Source organism: Pan troglodytes, chromosome 17, assembly GCF_028858775.2.
Source record: "Pan troglodytes isolate AG18354 chromosome 17, NHGRI_mPanTro3-v2.0_pri, whole genome shotgun sequence".
Lineage (NCBI taxonomy): Eukaryota > Metazoa > Chordata > Mammalia > Primates > Hominidae > Pan > Pan troglodytes.
The window spans coordinates 89264016-89289305 of record NC_072415.2 but is presented as its reverse complement, the minus strand read 5'-3'; the positions used below and the strand labels follow the sequence as shown (position 1 = coordinate 89289305).

General features: G+C 41.7%; 1 protein-coding gene across 24 annotated transcripts in view; it reads right to left on the bottom strand.

The window, feature by feature from the left end:
• ATP9B (ATPase phospholipid transporting 9B (putative)) overlaps positions 1-25290 on the bottom strand; it is a 318298-nt gene that overhangs the window by 167182 nt on the left and 125826 nt on the right. For 22 of the 24 annotated variants that reach the window (XR_010152083.1, XR_010152079.1, XR_010152080.1 and 19 more), the window contains 2 exons: positions 16508-16583; positions 9425-9501 (listed from right to left, as the gene is read on the bottom strand). The exons of the other annotated variants lie outside the window; for them this stretch is intronic. Coding sequence is in view for 17 of the 22 variants with exons in the window: in XM_016933938.4 (XP_016789427.2) it covers positions 9425-9501; positions 16508-16583 (153 nt within the window). In the remaining 5 variants the exon portion in view is untranslated. The remainder of the gene's footprint in view (positions 1-9424; positions 9502-16507; positions 16584-25290) is intronic. 24 annotated transcript variants of the gene reach the window in all.

Sequence of the window (25290 nt, the reverse complement as noted above, 5' to 3'; positions counted from 1 at the left end):
TTATTTTACTGTAATATTTTAATATAAATCAATATAACTTTTAAAATATTAATAAATTATCTTTTTTAAAAGAAAGCTAGTCTCCAAAACTGCTTTGATATTTCAAGTTGCAAAGTACACCACAGCTGGACTCTATTTTGTTCCATGATCTCAAAATGTCTCAACAACTATTCAGATAACAAGCACCAGCTCTAATTCTCATAATGGCTCATGTCACCTATCTCTCTGCCAATGAGACATCTGAAAGCATCTTTTTATTAGATACACAAATCAATATACCCAAGGGATTACAATAACTGCTTGAAGCAATTTGTATTATCATTTCATCCTTGATGTTCTTGCTCTGAGTAACTGATTATTATGAATGGCATGAAAATGGCAACCTGTCACAATTGATTTTTCCTTAACCTCCACAAGAATTGTTCTCCTTTAAATGTAATCAAGTCCCATATCATTAAATATGTCTGAGGCTAGCTTTTATAAACGAGTCCATTACTCAAACTGTAGTCCTTGTAATTTGAACTTTCACCAAATACTAATATAATAGTAATTCCTTAGTAATAAAAACTTTTGTTTAGTCTTAAAATTTTCAAACTTTGAGTAGACTCCATCTTCTTTTAAATCTCTCTGTCATAAGCACTAGGAGGCAGGAAAATATTCTAATCCTCACCTTCAAGAATTCTTTTTAATCTCAGAATTTTCCTCTATCTAACAAAATGGAAGGATTTATTCTTATCTTCATGTCTGGATAAAACATGCTGCATTTTTTGAAAGTCCAGGGAGGAGAACCAGGAAGTTGCGTCCTCAGGTCCCATTCCAGGGGGTGGGATCAATACAGGTAGCTGTGCTGCTGATGTTGCCTACGTGGGGCCACCCTCTACACACCACTTCACCTAGAGTGTGGGGACAACCAGGCGTCACAGAAACAAGAAAGAGAGTTAAGGCAGCAGCCAAAGTGTCTTTTTTTTTTTTTTTTTTTTTTTTTTTTGACATGGAGTCTCACTCTGTTGCCCAGGCTGGAGTGCAGTGGTGCGGTCTCGGCTCACTGCAACCTCCACTTCCTGGGTTCGAGCAACTCTCCTGCCTCAGCCTCCTGAGTAACTGGGTTTACAGGCGCCTGCCACCACGCCCGGCTAATTCTTTGCATTTTTAGTAGAGACGGGGTTTCACCATATTGGGCAGGCTGGTGGTCTCTGCCTGTCTAAAAAAATAAAAGATAAAGACTAAGAGATAAATATAAATTATTTTTTGGAAAAAGTACATATTTAGGATAATGCAGCATGGTACCTGTAACTACAGGATAGGCAAGTGGGAAATGCCTGTTGAACTCAGGGTCTAGGGATATGAGTTATGCTTTTCTCCTTAGTTTTCTGTATGTTTAAAATTTTTCATAAGTTTTTCTTTTTTTTTTTTAAAGCAGCTAAAAAAGAACAAAATTGGCCAAAATAAAGGCAAAAAAAAAAAAAGAAAAAAAAAATTGGCCAAAGAAGTTTGGGGATGTTAGCTGAGGAGAACTAGAAGTTTAAAAAAAAAAAAGCCTTTATAATGCAATTAATAAAACTGGTTAAATACCTAACATACATCAACTTAACTCTGGGAGGATAGGTGGAGTTTTGTTTGTTTGTTCTGAGACAGGGTCTGGCTCTGTAACCCAGGCTGCAGTGCGGTGGCATAATCTCAGCTCACTGCAACCTCTGCCTCCTGGACTCAGGTGATCCTCTCAAGTCAGCCTCTTGCGTGGCTGGGAATACAGGCACACGCCACCACGCCCGGCTAATTTTTGTATTTTTTGTAAAGAGGGCATTTTGCCATGTTGCCCAGGCTGGCCTCGAACTCCTGGGCTCAAGTGATCTGCCTGCCTTGAGCTCCAAAGTGCTGGGATTACAGGCACGAGCCATTGTGCCCAGCCTGATAGTTTTGAAAGTACTAACACACACTGTTCCTCAATGAACCTGCAGCTGAGATGGGGCAAGTCCTCCTTATCAGCTGAATCTGTGGAAGCAGATGGCTGCAGGAGGCTGGGGCTCTTCCAGAAGGAGCTGAGGATGCTCCTTCATGTCCTGCAGGAGGACATGAAGCCTCTGGTGGGGCTGGGATGACTCGGGGGGAGTCGGTGGTGGAGGTGGTGAGGGCCCATCAGGGGCTGAAGACCAACAGGGAGCACTGGGACTTGCACATGGTTAACAACAGGTACCAAGGACTCAAGGCCTGGTCTCAGCCACACAGTCTTATGGGCTTTACACCCTCTGCTAGAGTCAGGGAACAGCAACACATTGGAAAATGTCAATTGCTTAACCATTCTATGTAGCAGGGATTATGTGGATGATTTTTAAGGCAATTATATCCCAGGAACTTCCTAGTCTAGGCCACACCTACAGTACAAGGCAATGGGAGAGGACGCTGCAGGTACTGAGGCAAAAGCACAAGAGGCCCAAAGGCTGAAGAGAGCAAGTCAGAGGCAGCAGGGCCCAGCAAGAGGGCGTGACATCCTACAGCTCCAGCTGAAAAGAAATTGGCACTCTCTTCTTTCTTACTGCTGCATCATGGAATAAAGAAGATAACTCTATAAATGTGGTATTTATTAAATTGAATTTACATAAGAGATCTACAAGCAACCGAATATAAGACTTGTCTCCCTAGAAGATCAATTACTGGATAAACCTAGAATATGTGAAATGATGCTCAATTTGCCTTGACATACAATCTACAATAGTGGCTGTATTTTTTTTAATTAATCTATTTTTTCTTAATGAGACAGGGTCTCACTCTGCTGCCCAGGCTGGAGTGCAGTGGTGCAATCATGGCTCAGTGTAGCCTCAAACTCCTAGGCTCAGGCGATCCACCCACCTCAGCCTCCTGAGTAGCTGGTACTACAGGCACATGCCACCACGCCCAGGTAATCTTGGTATTTTTTGGTAGGGACAGGTTTTGCCATGTTGCCCAGGCTGGTCTCGAACTCCTGGGCTCAAGAAATCCGGCCGCCTCAGCCTCCCTAAATGTTAGGATTACAGGAGTGAGCCACTGCACCTGGCAGAAAATATTTGTAAGAAGGAAAGGATGCTCTCCAAAATATTATATAAAAGCTTATAATTTTAGATAATCCAGTGTCTGTAACAGCCTCCAAACTTCAACAACTCATTTTCATCACTGTACTCGAAGTCTTACCACCAATAACTACTTTGCTTCCAAAACTCCTTGTCCATAAGGAGCCCTCTCACTGCCATCCACCATCACGACCGGCTGTCCCTGCCTTCTCTGCTTACATGTCCACATGCAAACCTCTGCACCAGCCCAGCAGCCTATCTCTGCTTCTGCGTTGGGGCTCCTGAACATCAGCCTCAGAACAGCCATATCCTGGTTACTGGCACCATTTTAAATTTAAGATTCCCAACAACAGCTGGATCCTTCACATTGCCAACAATGTATGAGCCTAAATTGTTAGGCTCTCATCTTCTTGAGCCCTTCAAGAACTGTCTCAAAGTCTTACCATGTTGCATCAATTTCACTACCGAAAGTGTTGTTGTGATTAACTTCTTTCTTATATCAGATTTTACTGAAGCATTTTTTAACCTTAGGAACGTAAAGCAATTTTGTGAATTGTCAGGGTCCTGCTATACACACTGTAATGAAGAAAGGAAATAAATATAAAGAGAGAAAAAAGGACGGAAGGAGAGGGAGGAGAAAGAAAGAGAAGAGGGGAGGGAGACAGAAAGAGTGACATACTGATAGACTTGAAATATTTTCTACAAATGAAAGAAGTAATGCCATAGTTCCTGTGGTGGCCATATAATTCTATATGATTTTCTTTTCAGTAATCTTATCCTCATGTTTAAGTTACTACTGGATGCCCACTAAACTTATTCTTCCATATAATTAATATTTTTATTTGTAAGACCCCCTATTCTTTTACTAAAAACATTAATAGGTTTGTGATATGGATTTTTCTCACCATAAAAAAAAAACCAAAATCAATAAAATCTTTTCCCTTACAGTATAATCAGTCCACTTCTCATCACCACTGCCACCGCCATGGTTTGGGCTGCCTGCTAAATATGCTCAGAATTCCCTCTCCCTCACCCTGGACCCGGCTCCCTCAACACAGCACTCTCTCCTTCCCCCAAACTCTTGGAAGAGTCCTCCAGCTGTGATTGCACCTGAGTCCCACCCTAATAAACGTACTGTGAGTTTTAATTTTACCAAGATTTCCTCGTTGCTAAAATTACCAACCTCTTTTCTACTTTTCACTCCAAATGACCTTCTCTGTCCCCAGCACACTGTTGACTACTGGCCACTCCCTAAAATGCTTTCCTCATTCATTATTCTTATCCTGGTTTCTCTTCCTCTCCTTATCCCTTAAATATTGGTATTCTTCCGGGTTCTGCAAGGTTTCTCTTTTTCGTACACTGTGTAAAAGCCCTGGGAAATCTTGTTCGTGGCTGTTGCTGCTCATGAAGTATTTCCAATTCTCCCTCCTTCTGCACACGAGCTAGGAGTGCAACTCCCTGACTCCTTGAACTTGGCCAAGGCCATTTAATTGTTCTGGCCAATGAAATGTGACCCATATTGCTCGCTGGCAAAGCCTTAAGAATCAGTCAGTATGTAATTGGCCACATCAGTATTTTCTTATCCCAGTGGGTCATGGAAATGTGTTTCCAAGACAGGCCCTGAGTGACCATGACCAACAGGAGCTGTCAGCCTGCGCTGGACCCGGAACACGAGGAAAATATGACAAGAAGCAGGAGCTGCCAGCCAGTGCCGGACCCGGAACACGAGGAAAACATGACCAACAGGAGCTGCCAGCCTGCATCAGACAAGGAACACAAGGAAAATACGACAAGAAACAGGAGCTGCCAGCCTGTGCCGGACACGGAACACGAGGAAAATATGACCAGCAGGAGCTGCCAGCCTGCGTGAGACAAGGAACACAAGGAAAACATGACAAGAAGCAGGAGCTGCCAGCCTGTGCCAGGCATGGAACACCAGGAAAACATGACAAGAAGCAGGAGCTGCCAGCCTGTGCCAGGCATGGAACACCAGGAAAACATGACAAGAAGCAGGAGCTGCCAGCCTGGCCAGACCTGGAACACAAGGAAAACATGACCAGCAGGAGCTGCCAGCCTGCGTCAGACACGGAACATGAGGAAAATATGACAAGAAGCAGGAGCTGCCAGCTGGTGCCGGACACGGAACATGAGGAAAATATGACAAGAAGCAGGAGCTGCCAGCCTGTGCCGGACACGGAACACGAGGAAAACATGACAAGAAGCAGGAGCTGCCAGCCTGTGCCAGATACAGAACATGAGGAAAACATGACCAGCAGGAGCTGCCAGCCTGGCCGGACCTGGAACATGAGAAACACAACGCTGGGGAAGCCACTGCGGAGTATGAGGCACTTTATTATCAGAGCATGACTCAGCCTATCCTGACCGATAACCACTACTCATTCAAAAATATGTATTTGCAGCTCAATTTCTCTGCTGACGACGAACTCCAATGTATCAATGTCCCAATATGGCTTCTACTCAGAGAGCTGTCAGAATTGAGTGTTAGAAACATTTTTGCTACCTGAAGAAATCCAACAAAGCTCAGGTAAAGGATGAGATGAGATTTCCCCTGTACATGTTTACCGTTTTGTTTGCACCAGCCTTCTTTGAAGCCCAAAAGTTTGTTGGTTTACTAAGCAACAGAAGAACACTGTGATGTCACCGTCAGAAAACAGTCTTACCAGCAATAAACAATAATTTCCACCTTTCCATCTCTGTTCAGAGACCAATGTCACAATTCTTTTCCATTCAACATGTATCAATACCGAGGCTTCCCCTGGATAAATTACATGTTACCTTTCGCCCAGTGTAGCTTGCTCAAAACCTTCTCCTGAATTTTATTCTTGTAAAACTAGCATTTAACACTCAGAAATATTTAAGTATATATTTCATTTCCCTGTTATGTTATGTCTTAATTGGATGTTTAAATACCAAATCTGGCTGGGCGCAGTGGCTCACGCCTGTAATCCCAGCACTTTGGGAGGCAGAGGCGGGCGGATCACGAGGTCAGGAGAATGAGACAATCCTGGCTAACAAGGTGAAACCCTGTCTCTAATAAAAATACAAAAAATTAGCCAGGCGTGGCAGCGGACGCCTGTAGTCCCAGCTACTTGGGAGGCTGAGGCAGGAGAATGGCGTGAACTCGGGAGGCAGAGTTTGCAGTGAGCCGAGATTGCGCCACCGCACTCCAGCCTGGGCAACACAGCGAGACTGTGTCTCAAAAAATAAATAAATAAATAAACAAACAAAGAAATAAATACCAAATATAAGGAAAACCTCCTCAGGAGCTTCACTATCAGCAGCGCTTTGTCTTGAGACGTGTCACCGCTCCATGCCTTGTGATCTCCCCGGCTCTACAGTCGGGAACGCACTCTTCTCCCCGGGAGCCATCGTGTGGATTCAAGACATAATACACGTAAAGTTTTAGACAAGTGCCTACCATGTGGTCAATGCTCTCCAAGCTGGAGCTAGAACCGCTATCGTGAATCCCTATTGGGAGGGGAGGACTCAGCATGTATTAATCACCAGGAAAATACCAGCCACTGAAAGAACACTTTTACATCAGGTTGAAAAGCTAACATGGTAAGCAGCAAGAAGTAAATCCAATTCTGTAAAACTCCAAAGACACACTTTCAATTATGAGATATATTCTGCCAACACTAAGCAAATTTAGAAGACTATTTTTTAAGAAAGGAGAAGAGGAAGAGAGGAACGGGGAAAAGAAAAGAAGAGGGAGAGAAGGAATGCCCACACAGCGGAAACTGGAAGAATTTCTAGGCCACGTGGTAGCTGACAGTACAGAACCTCCTGCCTTGCACAAACTAGTTACAAAATGACCATTTCTTGACTAGCAATCAGGGTAGGGCTGAAAAATTACCACACTGAAAACCTTTCTTTTTATAGAAAAATAAAAATTACAGCTAACATTTACTGAGCATCTGTCATGTAGCAAGTACTTTCCTAAGAGCAACGTGTGCATGAGCATGACCTTGTTCCTGGCAAGCCCACTTCAGAGAGGGGAGGGTGGAGAGGGTGAAGAGGCTGAGGGACACACGAGTGTGCACCAAGGCCTGGACACAGACCCAGCAGCGAGGCTTCAGGGCTACATTCCAAACCATGCTTGCAAAACTAGGAGGCCGCTCCAACTCAGAACCAAGACCCTGAGTAAAGAGCTTGACGAGCCAAAAGTAACAGGTGTATAGATGGGAAGAAATAATAAAGTGGAGACTGAAATGAAAAAATGACAGAAAATAAGTTGAACTGAAGAAAAAGGTGGGCTAAAAAAGGAATCACAGTAAAAGGCAGTGTAGCTTTAAAGATTTTAAATTCATATTTAAAATTAAATTTAATTTACCCTCAAATATCATCATAAATGCAAAAGTAACATTTAGGAAAAAAATCCTAGAACTGTACATACATTAGAATGTTCTAGTTTTGTGGTCGGGTGCGGTGGCTCACGCCTGTAATCCTAGCACTTTGGGAGGCTGAGGCGAGCAGATCACTTGAGGTCAGGAGTTTGAAACCAGCCTGGCCAACATGGTGAAACCCCATCTCTACTAAAAATATGAAAACTAGCCAGGTGGGGTGGTGCTCATCTGTAATCCCAGCTACTCGCAAGGCTGAGGCAGGAGAATCGCTTGAACCCAGGAGCTGGAGGCTGCAGTGAGCCAAGATGGCACCACTGTACTCCAGCCTGGGCGACACAGTGAGACTCCGTCTCAAAAAAAAAAGATGTTCTAGTTTTGCTCACATGAAAAAAATAACATAACACTTATCAGAAAACACATATAAATACGTATGTGATTCTAACTCTATATATGATTACTTTAATAATTTATTTTTAAATAATTTTAACACTATTGTAGAACTACTGACTTGCATATATTTGAAATGCAAATTAGAGTCAAACTGCAATGTAAGTCTAAAGAGATAACTTTCCCCATTATCACAATTAGGATTTATACTCAATAGTAACGCAGCATTCTTCTTTGACTTTAGCAAACATGTAACACACAGATATCTGGGGTTCTATCAGGTACAGGAGATGCACACTGGATTCTCCGTGTGCACAGCTAAGGGCATTCTCAAGGCATGCCCCAGTGAACAAGCAAACAATCGACACACTTACTGCTGCAAACGGCCTAGGACTTCATAGGGTTGGTGATACGTTACTAATTTTTGAAGAGTTAACCATTTTTAAAATAACATTTACCTGAAAAAATGGAATACATCTTGCTCAAATACATCTTTTTTTTTTTTTTTTTTTTTTTTGAGACAGAATCTCACCCTGTTGCCCAGGCTGGAGTGCAATGGTGCGATCTTGGCTCACTGCAACCGCCACCTCCCGGGTTTGAGCTATCCTCCTGCCTCAGCCTCCTGAGTAGTGGGGACTACAGGCGCCTGTCACCATGCCCAGCTAATTTTTGTATTTCTGGTAGAGACAGGGTTTCACCATGTTGGCCAGGCTGGTCTCAAACTTCTGGCCCCAAGTGACCCACCTGCCTCAGCCTCCCAAAGTGCTGTAATTAGAGGCGTGAGCCACCACGCTTGGCCTATCTTTTCAAAGAATTATTTGATTTCCACTGCGTTAATAAGACTTCCAGCAAAAGACAGCAAAAGATAACCTTCACTATTAATTACCCACAGAGTGAGGCATAAATCCATGTGAGGATTTTTTGTTTCATCTAAATGCACACAAATTACATTTTAAATAAAAATGAGTAAAATCAATACTTAGGAAGAGCTTCTCATTAACTGTACATTAGCACATACTGTGAATTCATCTCACATATGGTATCATGATGATAGCAACTACTGAGGATTCAGACTTTTTGTTATGATTTTACACACATGTTGGATGCATAAATAACAATTTTAGAAATATAATCAATTCAGGATATAATCAAGCGGTCTTTAAAACTAATCTTTGGCTTCAATATGCTTCTTCTGACATGGAAATAAATAAAACTGGCTTAATACTGTAACATCAAATTAAATAGTATAAAAACATTAATACAGATTGCTTTATTTTAAAATGAACCATCAACATAAAAGAGTGCAAATTGTAAAATAAGTAGACTGAAGATAAGAAATTAGCCACAATTAACTGTCAAATTACGGGCAAATTATATATCTGACAATGAAAATTTAAGACACATATAAAACTGATTAGCCAAGCAATGATACTTTTGGAAATTCGCCAGTATGAGAATGTTGTTATATAAATACGGAGAATTCATATTGTAAGTCACCAACATTTTTGAAAGTCTACTTTAAGATATATGTTAAGCCAAAAGAATGAGCTATTCAGAACTATGCAGACTTTCTTACTGAAAGGAAAAATAAGTTCATTAAAGCGGTTGCTCCTCAATCTAGCCTACCTTATTTTTTGGATTGGATGTGTTCATTACACTTCGAGTCTCTTTTCCGGTATAAATGACAACACCTATTACAGTACCTGCAAAAACATGAAAGTGGTCCTTGTAGAAATACTTTAAAGATGAGTAAAAGATAACACTTTCTAATTAATTGTTTTGATGGAAAGTATTATCACACTATTTGATTTTATATAAATTTATCCAACAGTGTATTTAATTTGGCTAATTCAAGAAAATCTAATCTCAACTTTAAAAATGGACTTTGAAAAAGTCCAATGATTTGTTAAGCAATACAAATGTACCCACATATAACATTAGGAAACGTACTAATATTCTTTTCACTGACAATAGAGATAATGACAATGGCCTTTCACTACTGTCTACTAAAATGGTGGTTCTATCACTGAAGGTCAATTAAGAGGCTATATTCTTAACTGATCAAACTTGTCCTTTGACCTTCAATAAAGATGGTACCAGATGAACCACTTTCTTTTAGTGTATTTCCACTGTAAAGATCAAAGTATTACTAAATATCAGTGACAGCCTTTGCTAATATTTCAAAATGTGTACAATTAAAATAATAGAAATATTATAAAAAACGATATTTGACTTTGCATTTAGAAGCTATTACTCTCTTTTACACATGTCAAAAAGATATAATAATTTTTAAATTTAAGAGAAAAGAATAATAAAATATCCTCGGTATGACTGATAGATTTCAAAGGCTAAAGGGCACTTATCTCTAGAATGTCAGTATTAAAAACCATGGAAATCTCTTTCTGAAACTACAGCCATATATAATTTATATTCCTAATTTTCATCCTTAATTTTTTGTAAATTTTGAAGGTGAGAAACACAATTAAGGTGAGAAAGTATATACACATAATGTGCAATTACCAACCATTACAGAATTAACTATAATAATTATATGAAAACTCTGATGTCACATTAACTTAACATGTAAAATGCAGAGCATCATAAGACAGGCTCTTTGAAGTAAAGATGATTGATATGAACTCCCGGCTTTTCGTGAACCTCGATATGTTACATATTATACATATCCCATGGCTTACACCTTCCTCTCTAGAAAATCTAGGAAGGTGGAAGATGTGAAGTATTCCCCAGCAGGGATATGTGTGGAGATTATATATATTTCTCTTTTAATTGAGTGTCACTGAGAAGTGTGAGGCTTCAGTTTGTAAAAGTTCATGAAAGGCAAGGCCAGCTCACACTTAGAATATAAGCTCCCCGATGCACAAATGCCGTCTTTATTACTATTATCCACATAAACTTCTGAGATTAGATGACTATACTTACTACGCAGAGAAATATTAAATATATAATACAATACTATAAAAAGCTTTCAAAAGGAGATCATAGAATTACTTCACATCAGTGAAGCTAAATATTAAATATCATCTGATCAGTATTTTCTGTTTTGCCAATCTAGTTTAAATCAAAATATAAACATCCCACTAATGTTAAATTATCACAATGATGTAAGAAGGCAAACTGCAAAATTAACTTATTTTTTAACATTAGCAGAATGAGCAAATCTCAGAAAAGGCTTTGCAAGAATTAATCAAGCTAGAAACCGTTGAGCTGAAAGCAGGTTGACTGATGAGCAAAGTGGACTCTAGAGTGGCCTTACAATGCACAGTACCTCAATTCAATGTGATACATGACAAGGCATATGTTATACATTTTTAACAGCGGTCCTGGTACAATATTTGTATAATCTGTTAAAGTTTGCTAAAGGCTCTCGTAAGTATTCTCTCACTTGATTCTCATGAAAAATCAACACTTACTAGAATTAGATTAAATGAATTTTTCTGAGTGTCATGCTTTTTAATATCTAACGTAACTAGAATCAGTGCAGAAATATTTGGGACATTTTCCATTCTCTTTCACAAAGGGTATGTACTTATGAAGTACAATAGGCTAAAAGACTGAGTAAAACCTGAGTATACAAGGCAAAACAGAGGAAAGGGGTTAACTGTGGATTGCGAAATGAGACATGAGAGGGCAACAAAGTATGATAAACTCATTTTGTGTCGTATAAGATAATAGGAGACTGAGTGTGACAAATATAAATGTCACAAAGATTTCTCACTCAATGAAATACTTAAACAGAAGAATTCCAAAACTTTAACCCATATTTTCAGTGTAAAATCAAGATCCACCTCCCTCACAACGCGCTCCAACTGGAGAAACCTCTACATCAGAAAGACCTGAGTTCAGGACCATGTTGGTAGATTAAAACCACAACCACAACAACAAACCACTTCTTAACAGGACCCTAAAAATGATGGTGGTCCAGTATTCATCATTAAATCAAAAATTTAACTTCATTTATCCCAAGACAACATTTTAAAAGATTTAGGAGCACTTAATCTTCAAAGCCAGTGATTACATTTGCCTGATCCATAACTGCACACTTCAAATTGACTACAGGTAAAAATTAATATTAAATATTCAGATGCTTTGGGTCCAAAAAGGGAGGCATAAAATATGACCACATTTACTCCTACACTCCACAGACCCCATGACTAGGGCCCTCGAGACTTAGCCTACTTCAAAGAGGCTGCTATGTGGATGGTCTGCAAGTCATTCTATAGTCCAACCCTATCATGTCCAACTTCTCTTCAATCACAATTTCATGTGAGTGGGATAATAATTACTCTGTTAGTTACTATGTGCCTTCCTTGCTACAGGCTATATAGAAAATTTCATGCAAAATTATACCACCTTCTAATTGACTACAGTTGTATTTTAAGCAAACAACTTCCATGTTGCAAAGCAAGACAAAGAATGCTAACAAGGTCAAATTTTGTAGAAAAATATACTCTCCTTTATTTAAACATTTCTAGTTTATACCAGAAATCATAATCCAGCACTTCCAAACAAGTAGTCCACTCAATATTTCAAATGATAGGCCTATTGCAATACTTTTAGTTGCTATTTCTAACCACTGATATGTTTAATTTGCAGATAACCAATCCTCACAAATTCAAATTAATTAAGATGATTCACAGAAAATTATTTAAAAACACAAAATATAAAACCTAGACCACTTTAACAAAACAATTAACGGCCTTAAGCTATAAAATCAAAATGATGTGAAATGCTTACTAAAAGTAAATATGTATTTCATGTGTGTCTAATGAGAGACAGAGGTATTAACAAATCAACGTATTTGTTGACTCTCAATTATACACCCAAAACCTGCTAGATACCGTTAGCAAAAGGAGGCAGGGCCACATACACCAGCCTCTGGAACACACTCCAACTCGCAGATGCCCTCCAGGAGCCAATTTCCACAGAACCCCAGTGTGCACTGCTCCCTGGGGCAGGCGCTCCCGGGCTGGACCCGATGATAGCAAGGCAGACACTGAGCACTGCACGTACAACTCCAACCACGCACCAAGTGCAGGAAAACTGATGAAGACCGTGAACTGAGCCCCAGGATGTAAACAACCTAGACCAAAACTGGCGCACAGACTACAAAGGAGACCCCCAACCAAGGTCTAGAGTCCACACAGCCAGGACACAGAGACACAGGTGACCCACACCCAGGTCTAGAGTCCACACAGCCAGGACACAGAGACACAGGTGACCCACACCCAGGTCTAGAGTCCACATGGCTGAGACACAGAGACACAGAAGACCCTCACCCAGGTCTAGACACCACACGGCTGGCCCACTGAGTGACAAGGAGACCCGCACCCAGGCGTGGGTCCACATGGCCAGGGATTGCCCTCTGACAGCCCCGTCACACTTTTGTCAACCTTGCCTTAGAGAGCCCAGCTTTCCTTCCAGTTTTGTGACAGCTGAGTATCAGGAACACTCCTTTGTATGCTCATCAGTATAATAAACACGATGGTTCTCCAGGACCCAGTTCTGCATTTTAGAGAGCAAGTTTTCTGGATCCACATGGGAAGTGAAACCTCCGGCAGCACAGCAGGCTCTCTGTGTCCTGCCTTGGCTCACCTCTCGTCTGCTGCATCTGCCTGTCTGTGTCTAACCTGAGTCCCGGTTCGATGCATTCAGAACTCTAGGGATGGGGAGGAAGCACTGAGTTCACTTCCCCTCCAGAGTCAACTTGAATTCAACTGAGATACGACTTTTAAAGTATAAGAGTAAAAGGAATTCTCAACTTGTAATCAATTACAAAGAATACAAGAGTGCCTACGTTACTCTGGAAATCTTAAAATCTTTCAAACATTCCTTAGGATATAGCAGTGTGGTATATAGAATGTGTAACTGTTCACATTAACAAGGCTTTTAAATAAAGATATGTATGTACTAAAAGAGCTGAAATTAAAGCTTACATTTAAAGATGTTCGAATACAAACTAACATTAAAGGTACCTTAATTAAGCTTCTCGAGTGGATGGTTTTAAAGCCGTCTTCATGCCCACTAGGAAGACACAACACTGAATGCTAGATGGCAAAGAGAACAGAATGGACAGGATGGGGCCGGCATGTTACGATGCCTCATTAGTGTCCAACTAGTCGGGCCCACTTGCCAAGGTCATCAAGAGAACTGAGGTCAGGAGAGAAAACTTTGTTCAGGGAACCGTATGGGATGTCTCAAAAGCCTTTAGCTCAAGCAGCTTTAGTCTCCCTCAGGAGAAGGGCCACAAATCAACAGTACTAGGGATCAGTAACAACACTTAATATATGTTTATGCAGCACCAGGAAAAAAAGATGAAATTTATTTTAAAAAGGGAAGCATTACTATCTTCACGAATGATTCTTAATTAACAAATATCAGTGAGATGGAAGAAACAGGCTGCAATAACTACGTATGGAAAATGTAAGCCTTCTCCCCATGTGTCAGCTTCTGAGTCTTGTATCATAAATGCTTTCATGTAACTACTGAAGGCCGAGCACTCAAGGACACTGGCTTTCAGGGAATGCACAGCTGGACTCCATTCTGGTCCCTGTGCAGCCTGGCTCTATGGTAACTGGCAGGGGGAATACACCTCCCGAGTGCAGCCATTCAGCGTGAGGCCAGGCCAGCACTGACCACACTCACCACCTGGCGGAGAGGCTGGCAACACTCATGCCTCTCAGCAATGCCAAGGCAGCAGCATGAAGAAGGCTGGAGGGCAGGTTTCCCTGGCTAAATGTGCCTGCCCAAGGTGTGAAGACCCTTACAGAGCTCAGGGCCCACGTGTCCACCCCAGAAGAGTCCTCCTGGCATGAGGTCCCTCTCGAGGCCTACAGAGCCCAGAAACTGTCCTGCTCACCTCTGAAGTCTCTTCATGGAAAACTGTCCTTGTTCTCTTTCTTTGTATGTTAAGAAATTTATATACGTATGTTTATATATATATATATACACACACACACACATAACATTTATATGTATGTAACATTTATATATAGATGTAATTTATATATAAATAACATCATGAAACACCCACAAAAATTGTCACCTATTAAAACTGTCATATACCCATCAAGCATTTTTTAAACACACAAAACACTAGGATAAGATGAATCCTCTTTCAAATTCTATCATCCAAAAAGCTAACATGTGTCCTCCTCCTGGAGTTCGTTGTATAGTTAGTTTTGCATACTGCAGGCCAACAGTTAAACACAAGCACACAAAGCTGCCCTGTTGTGTGACACCTGCCTTCTCCATGGGCCTAGCACACTGGCCCTTGGATCCTTTTCTTCAAGGTACTGTCTCTCAGTACTAGGCTGCTAGCAGGAATGCTCCTCACACTGTTTCTGCCACCTGCCTCATCCTGCCACATCTGCATATTCTTTAAATCCAAGTTAAATGTTTCTTCTTCAGAAAAGCTGCTCCTAGACCTGGTCTATATAAACTTCATTTTTCTTTTTTTGAGATGGCGTCTCGTTCTGTCGCCCAGGCTGGAGTGCAGTGTCGCGATCTCGGTTCACTGCAAGCTCTGGCTCCCGGGTTCCCGCCATTCTCCTGCCTCAGCCCCCCGAGTAGCTGGGACTACAGGCGCCCGCCACCATGCCTGGCTAATTTTTTGTATTTTTAGTAGAGACGGGGTTTCACGGTGTTAGCCAGGATGGTCTCCATCTCCTGACCTTGTGATCCGCCCGCCTCGGCCTCCCACAGTGCTGGGATTCCAGGCGTGAGCCCCCGCACCCGGCCTATAAGCTTCTTTAATTACAAACCGTCCACAGCACTCTCTGTACGTGTTGGTGATACTTAGCACAGCAACATTACCTAGAACACTTGCTTAACCTCTGTCCACAAAGCCATAAGCTCCCTGAGGACAGGATATGGAACCGCCTTGCCCCAGACCGAATCACCGTGCCTGGTGGAGAACAGGTGCTCCATGCACATGCATGGGGGAGTGAGTGGCATCCAGGAGAGAAGGGCACCCAGCACTGGGCAGCACCGAGAAGACACAGCTCCAACAATCTAGCCTCTCATTCCAGGCTGCCATCACCTTTCGGGCACTCTCTTCCAGAGCTCCCTGCTGCTAAGCCCCATTACTGGCACCAGCATCGATACCAACCCATTCCTGCTAAACTTCCTCCCTGGCATCAACCTCAGCATCACCTAATTTCTCATCAGCTTCCTTCCAAACATCATCATCAATGTCAACTAATATCTGATAACATGGTAATCATCTGACATCGTCTACCTCTCACAGCACGCCTGGCCTCTTCTAATACTTTTCCGTTCCACAGTCACTTCAGCCACTCTCCTCCTGCCAACCCTTGTCGGATGACTGAGAAGCGCTAAAATCACCACTGGCTTCCCAAGCTCTTCTGTGGCGCCTCTCATTAAGGAACACTGACAAGTTTGTCAAGAAACAGGTCAAAGACGAACAGAATATCCCTGTACTCCGGCACGAAGGCTGCAGCACCTCTCCCTGTCTCAGGCCTTGCGAACCACGTGCAGTGTCTGAGGAGCAGCACAAGCCTCACCACAAGCTCCCAGGACTGTCTCAGACCCACTGAGCTGGAGTCTGCGTTTAGCAAGGTCCCTAAATATTTCAGGGCACTGTGAGAAACCCTTGTCTGGGGTCCCTGGACAAAACAAAGCATCATCTATCCGGGAGCAATCACACTCAGAGGAGAATGTTTTCCTTACCTGATGCAACAATGGTGCTTGCCCACAATGTATTTTCTATGCTGAGACTTTCATGAATGGGCGGGTCACTGTCTTCCTGTGCAGGGAGACAAAAAGAAAACAAAACTGTCAAATGATTGTTCATTATTCACACCTTATATAACCTCAGTATTAGAAACAGGTCCACAAGCTCAATCCAAGTGAACAGCAGTGCAAAGGCACTGCAAAACAGACGTTAGAAAAAAGGGACTATAAAAAATTGAAAGTACAAGTTCAAAGAACTCCTGTAATCAATTAATTGCTTGCAATGCTTAACATTAATACACAAACGAAATAATTCTGAATTTTCATGAAAGTACTATACCTTCTAATATTTATTTATTTATTTATTATTTACTTATGAGGTGTTATTATGCCGCCCAGGCTGGTCTCAAATTCCTGGGCTCAAGCAATCGTCCCATCTCAGACTCCCAAGTAGCTAGGTTTACAGGTGCATCCAGCATGCCTAGCGTATTCAACTACATCTTTAACACATCATTTAACAACACTCCTGGAAAAGTAGAAAATATTAGCACAGAAATAATCACAAGTCAACTCTTCAACATTTCTTTTGCGTGCATAGCATAATTTCCTCTCTCTATCTCTTGTGAAGGACAAGGGCAATGCTTTTTAAGTGTGCATGTATTCACGACAGAGAAAATGCTTCTGTGAATATTGTTAAAAAATAAACATATATTTTAAAAATGTATTTCTCTTAAATTCCTCTTTAGAAGTATGCTATTATTGGCCGGGCGCGGTGGCTCACGCCTGTAATCCCAGCACTTTGGGAGGCCGAGGTGGGTGGATCATGAGGTCAGGAGATTGAGACCATCCTGGCTAACACGGTGAAACCTCATCTTTACTAAAAATACAAAAAATTAGCTGGGCATGGTGGCGGGCACCTGTAGTCCCAGCTGCTTGGGAGGCTGAGGCAGGAGAATGGCGTGAACCCGGGAGGCAGAGCTTGCAGTGAGCCAAGATCACGCCACTTCACTCCAGCCTGGGCGACAGAGCGAGACTCTGTCTCAAAGAAAAAAAAAAAAAGTATGCTGTTATTACACGAAATATTCGTAAACAAAATTCAAGTACGTTATATGATGCTAACTACCTTAACAGATAGCAAACCAATATGGCCACACATCAGTATCACGACAGCAATACGTACAGTCTAGTTTTACATTTACACTTTCAATGTTCATATTCAGAGAAGAAAATTACAATTTAAAATCTGTGAATTTTTCATCTTAATGTAAAGTCATGGCCTACATTTCGGTAATGGAAGCCTTACTAGAATAAAGGAATGCATCCACAGCCCTGCATCTAGAAGTAACACAGGGAAGACGTCCCGTGTGGGAGGCAGTGACCTCAACATCTGGATAGGGTAAAAGCCACACACTGTCCTGACTGTTGGGCGTCTCCCGTAAAATAATGCCCCCTACACAAACTGTATTTTGTTATGAAATGATAATTTGCTATCAGGATATACCTTAAGAAAAAAAAAAAGAAATCAAATTTGAAAAGGAAAGAAATTGAAAACATATTTTCCAAAATAATCTGCATGTACAAAATACGTTTATGTAACTGGTGTTTTCCTTCTAATTACTTATCAAACCACTTTCAGATGATGTCATTTTGGCCATTTTGCTCGTTACTTGGGAGATATTTGCTAGATATTTGTTGGCTGTTTTGCTCATTACTTGGAAGATATTTGCTAGATATCTGATTCTCTCATATACTTGATTTGTTTATTTGTGAAGCACAGAATCTAAACCAATCCTAACAGTTTCCAAAATATTTCCCCTAATATGGCAATTATTTCGTAACTAAAGTATTTTCAATTACATTCAATTTGAGGAAGGCGTTTGGCCTCCAGTTGCCTTGTATGCCCAAAATAGCAAGCCCAGTAGTTAGGAAGCGTCCTGCAATGCAGGTGCAGCTCAGGGTCAGACTCTCAGGGCCCTGGGGATCATGAACCTTCCACCACGTCCCTTCACAAGAAGGCGACCACCTGACCTGAAGACTGACCTTAGCGTCTGAGCCTTTGGGAGAATGAAGGCTATGATGCTGGGAATTGTTTACAACACAGCTGGAGTGCTGTTTCTTTGAAAAAAACAAAATCATTTCAAAAATATACACTGGCATTTAAATAAACAGTACCTTGGTTACGTCATCTACAATATGATCTCAGTAGGCACAAGTGCAATGCCAGCCACAGCAAAGGACACAAAGAGGTCTTCTCAGTGATGTCAATGGTCTTAAGGAGCAGGCGCCCTGCAGACACAGCCTGGATGGAAACAATCTGTCTACAGTATGTGCTGACTCCAGCATGGACCAATTACTATTTCTGCAGATACACAAATACCTTTAACTCTACAGTCCCTTAGGAATTACTTCCTTCAATTAATTCCACTTTATCAAGTACAACATGTTGCACGCTTTCCTGAACTTAGCAGTTACAACTTATAAAAATCTGATAATTAACCTGTATTCATATGCAAAATACTAAGGATATATATTTTTAAGTGGAAAACCTGAGAATTATATTATCCCAATATAAATTTGCATGTTTACAGGGGAAAAGAACTTAAAAGGAAGAGTCAAAAGAGTAATACTAGTATTTGTATCAGGAAGGGAGGAGGGCTGTAAAAGTGGTTTATATCTTTAACTGCTTTATTTTTTATATAGTTTCATACTAATGGTAATATGTTTACCAATGTCAAAACACACTGGAATGAAATTAAGCTCCTGCACAGTAGCTAACACACCACTATTACGGGCTTTAAAACACAGAAGAACATTCAAGTACTTAATTTTCCAACACTGCTCTTGTTTTTTCCACAGAAAATACCAGATGGAAACTGCCTTTTGTTTACTTTGTTTATAACTAAAGTAGCTGCTCAGAGTAAAGGCATACAATTTATCCAATGCTAAGATAAACAATCCAGAAAAACTGAGTTATCCCTATGACTTTTATGATTTGATAGAACAACCAAAATATCAACTTTAAAGAAAAAGCAAGTAGCCTCTATGGATTAGACTACTTTGTAATTGAATTTAGGATTGCACTGAAATGGGCAATTTCTGATTCATTCAAACAAATGGTGTTACAGTCTAACTCAGCTTAACACTGTTGAAGAAATAAAAAAAGATATATACCCTCTAACACTGTTGAAGAAACAAAAAAGATAGACTTCCTCATTCCTACTTCCCAGATACAGTTGACATGGTATATCCTTTACCTGCTGGGGGTCTAGAGGTTCCAGCGTTGGCACAGCCAATTGAGCATACAGTTGGCATTAAGAAGCCAAATACTGAATTCCCTATTTATCATTTTAAAACATGAAGCAATAAAATTTTTATCTACCATAAATTCAGAATTTTATTGTATCAGAGCAATTGACATGTTTCTAATCCCATATTTTATGGGTATTACCTTCCTAGCACCTAGCACAGAATAGGCAATGAACATTGTCCAATAAACAAAAGAACACTCATGAAATTCTTTTTCTAATATCCACAGGAATCAAGATGTCTTTCACCTGCAGTGCCCCCAAGCATGATGCTATAATGAGTCACCTGCCTGTGGTTACTCTGAGTCTCCTTTTATGAAGCATCAGGTACTTGCTCCTCCAGGGCCTCCTGCCTGCTGTTACTCTAAGCCTCCTGCCTCTACAAAGTATCGGGTGCCTGCTCCTCTACGCCCTCCTGCCTCTAAGAAGCATCGGGTACCTGCTCCTCCAGGGCCTCCTGCCTGCTGTTACTCTAAGCTTCCTGCCTCTATCGCTCATCAGGTACCTGCTCCTCCACGTCCTACTGCCTCCATGATGCATCAGGTACCTGCTCCTCCAGGGCCTCCTGCCTGCTGTTACTCTAAGCCTTCCACCTGTATGAGGCATCAGGCACCTGCTCCTCCCAGTTCTCCTGCCTGAAGATGCCCATCGTGACTTCACCACCCCAGTAGAAATTCACACAATTGTATTCCCTTTAAACTCTTCCTAATAATTCACTTGATATGAAAGTTTAATTATTGATGCATGTCAATCTTTTAGTACTATATTTTCTCCTAATGTCAAAGTCCAAGAGAATAAGGGCATTAAAAAACATAAAAATTTTAGAAGGGTTTCTCAAATGTAAACAAAAGGTTCTATATAATTTCGTTTTAGAAATTTTAGCTGGTTTCCTGTTACTTTTCTATGACCATTTTTTCATATGAATGTTTCTGTCTCTAACACAATTTTATGTTGAAGAAAACACAATATCTATGCATCTTTCTTTCAGTTCTGGAATGGCGATGATTGACTATAAACATTTTTCTAACATGGAGAAAATTATTCCAAAAGATAGTTTTTTACCAGTCTCATGAAGCACAGAATAAAGACTGGGAAGACTGAAAATAAATTATCTCTAAAATGTTCTATTTCACTTTCCTTCTCTTTAATGGTCTATAGTGTGAACAGATAAAATCTGCTTGGGGGAGGATGCAAAATGTTACCATTTCATGCTGTTCTCTCAACAGCATACCCTACTTAACAAACAGCAGAGGTTTGCTTTTTTGAAGGAGAGTATTTTGGCTGAAGAAGACATGAACAATGTAAGTGTGCTATGGTTTGCAAAAGAAATTACAGCAGAAAATACATTCTCAAAATGACTAACTGGGAATGTGATGTTAAAGGACTATAAATACTGCTAATACTTCAAAACTGGCTACAATTTACAACTCCAAACTTCCAAGACAATATATACAGATTTTGAACAATAAGTGAAATTAGCGATATCAATCATTCACATAATGAAAAAGGTTATACAATCAGTAATTTAGGTTGTTCTCACATTATCTGAGGAAAGTGGAAGCAGACACCATCACAGCGCCACATCTCCATTAGATTCTGCACAGGCATCAGCATGCATACTGGGTATACTGCCACAGGGACCTTGAATTAATTTTCTCTAATTCCGTATATATATATATATTTTAGGACAGGGTCTCACTCTGTCACCCAGGCTGCAGTGCAGTGGTACAATCACAGCTCAGGGCAGGCTCCACCTCAACCTGGCAGGCTCCAGCAATCCTCCCACATCTGCCTCCCAGGTAGCTGAGGCTACAGGCGTGCTCCAGCTGTAGCCACCCCACTAGGCTAATTAAAAAAAAATTTTTTTTAAATCAGAAATCAGGGGCTGGGCACAGTGACTCACGCCTGTAATCCCAGCACTTTGGGAGGCCGAGGTGGGTGGATCACTAGGTCAGGAGTTTGAGACCAATATGGTGAAACCCCGTCTCTACTAAAAATACAAAAATTAGCTGGGCTTGGTGGCGCACACCTGTAGTCCCAACTGCTCGGGAGGCTGAGGCAGGAGAATTGCTTGAACCAGGAGGCACAGGCTACAATGAGCCGAGATCACGCCACTGCACTCCAGCCTGGGCAACGCAGCAAGACTCCATCTCAAAAAATAAAGAAGTAAATTAGGTCTCCCAATGTTGCCCAGGCTGGTCTCGAACTCCTGGGCTCAACTCCCACCTCAGCCTCCCAAAGTGCTAGGGTTACAAGCATGAGCCACCATGCCCAGCCAATTTGTTCTAATTCTTATTTAAGTATTTAAGCTGACACAAAAGATATTTTGTCTTATGTATATTACACTATAAAAAAAGGAAGATAAGTGGATACCACTCCTTAACAATGCCCAGTTGATAAATTTGAATTTAACTGAATTCCATTTTCTCATTATAAACAAGTTATTTATCATGTCTTTATTCTCTTCCTTTTTGAAAAATACACAGAAAAATCAAGAACTATCATCAAAATAATTCAGATTTCAGAATGGATATATCTAAAATGAGAAAAAAACTGTTAGAAAACATCAAAGGCAATGAAAGGCTATCTGTGTGAATGAACTTGAAGTAATTTACACAAAGTAAATGTATCTTCAATTAGCTTGAAAACCACAAGTAAGTTTCTCTCTTTGAGTGGCACAGCCTCCCACAAGTGGTCACCATCACCAGGCCATCAGCACACGTCTTGTGCCTCATGGGGTGAAGCCATTCCCGTTCCTAAATTCAGTTTGTGCTCAACAATTGGCACTTGCACCTGAGAGGCCAACCGACCGTCCTAAAGCAGCCAGGGCAACAGCCAGCACCAGCTCCTAAAAGGGTGTGGGAGCCTCAGGCTCTAGAACCTCGATGGCAACTGAGCACTGTGGCCTGGAAATTCAAGGCCCCACCCAAGTCTATTCTGATGAAAACAATTCCACCACTACTTCTGCTCTGACCCCAACGTTCCCACCTCCACCTCTGCTCTGACCCCGACAGTCCCCACCTCCACCTCTGCTCTGACCCCGACAGTCCCCACCTCCACCTCTGCTCTGACCCCGACAGTCCCCACCTCCACCTCTGCTCTGACCCCGACAGTCCCCACCTCCACCTCTGCTCTGACCCCGACAGTCCCCACCTCCACCTCTGCTCTGACCCCGACAGTCCCCACCTCCACCTCTGCTCTGACCCCGACAGTCCCCACCTCCACCTCTGCTCTGACCCCGACAGTCCCCACCTCCACCTCTGCTCTGACCCCGACAGTCCCCACCTCCACCTCTGCTCTGACCCCGACAGTCCCCACCTCCACCTCTGCTCTGACCCCGACAGTCCCCACCTCCACCTCTGCTCTGACCCCGACAGTCCCCACCTCCACCTCTGCTCTGACCCCAACGTTCCCACCTCCACCTCTGCTCTGACCCCGACAGTCCCCACCTCCACCTCTGCTCTGACCCCGACAGTCCCCACCTCCACCTCTGCTCTGACCCCGACAGTCCCCACCTCCACCTCTGCTCTGACCCCGACAGTTCCCACCTCCACCTCTGCTCTGACCCCGACAGTCCCCACCTCCACCTCTGCTCTGACATAAACACATTTACTCACAAGATATTCAGAAATGTATCCTTTATTATCTGATATTTGGCAATTTCCAAGAAACCTTTATTATAATTTCTTAATGAAGCCCACTTGGTCAGAGAGCAGATTTTATGAGTTGTCTTTTTTTTCCTAAGCTTTTTTCTGGCATACCTTAATAAATGTTCTGTGTGCACTGGGTAAGCTACCCATCCTGCTGCCTTAAGTCCCTGTATCTATCAATGGGGTCAACTTCATGAATAGTGTTCTTCAACACCATAGTGTTCTACTATATCCTTACTGATTTTCTCCCTACTCATTTGTTCAATTATTGAGAAGTGGGTATTAAAATCTCCAACTATCATAATGGATTTGTCAGTTTCTCCTTGAAGTTCTAACAGTTTCTGCTTCAGGTACAATCATGTACAACATAACAACATTTCAGTAGACAGTGGATGGCACAAACCACAGTAGCCCCATCAAAGTATAACAGAGATGAAGCATTCCTACCACATGGTCATGCTGCAGCCATCAGAATGTCATAGCATTAGACATTACTCACGTGTTTGTGGTGACGGTGGTGAAAACAAAACTACTGGGCCGCCAGTCATGAAAGTCTAGTGCATACAATTATGTACAGTACATAATATTAAATAACAAACAACTATGTTACTAGTTTATGTGTTACTATACTTTTTATCACTGTTTGAGAGTGTACTCCTTCTACTTATAAAAAGACAAACTTAATTGTAAAACAGCCTCCAGCAGGTCCTTCCAGGGTTCTGCCAGAAAAACACATTGTTATCCTGGGACAAATCCCTGCCTGTTATTACACGTGGAGATCTTCCAGCAGGACAAAATGTGTAGGAGGAGACAGTGATACTGATGATCCGAGTAGGCCTAGGCTAATGTGTGTGTGTGTGTCTGCATTTTTCTTTTTTTTTTTTTTTTGAGATGTAGTCTTGTTCTGTCACCAGGCTGGAGTGCAGTGGCACAATCTCAGCTCACTGCAACCTCTACCCTCCTGGGTTCAAGTGATTCTCCTGCCTCAGCCTCCTGAATAGCTGGGACTACAGGCATATGCCACCACGCCCAGCTAATTTTTGTATTTTTAGTAGAGATGGGGTTTCACCATATGGGCCAGGATGGTCTCCTCAATCTCTTGACCTCGTGATCCACCAGCCTCGGCCTCCCAAAGTGCTGGGATTACAGGCGTGAGCCACCACGCCCAGCTGTGTCTTTGTTTTTAACAAAAAAAAAGTTTAAAAAGTAAAATTTTTAAAAACTAAAAAAGACTACAGACTAGGTATATAAAGAAAATATTTTTGTACAGGTGTACAATGTGTTTGTGTTTTAAGCTAAGTGTTATTAATAGAGTAAAAAGATTTTTTAAAAATTAAAGTCATAGGGCCGGGCACAAATTACTCTGTGTAATTTACTTTGTGTAAAGTTATAGGTATGTAAAAATGAGTTTACAGGCTCATGCCTGTAATCCCAGCACTTTGGGAGGCCAAGGCAGATGAATCACGAGGTCAGGAGTTCGAGACCAGCCTGACCAACACGGTGAAACCCCATCTCTACTAAAAATACAAAAAATTAGCCCGGCGTGGCAGTGCGTGACTCTAATCCCAGCTACTCAGGAGGCTGAGGCAGAAGAGTCACTTGAACCTGGGAGGCAGAGGTTGCAGTGAGCTGAGATTGCGCCACTGCACTCCATCCTGGGCAACAGAGTGAGACTCTGTCTCAAAAAAAAAAATTAAAGTTATAGGAAGCTGAGATTAATTTACTATTTAAGAAAAACATTTTTAAATAGGTTGAGTGTAGCTTACATGTACAGTGTTTAAAAAGTTTACAGTAGTGTGCAGTCATGTCCAGGCCTTCACATTCA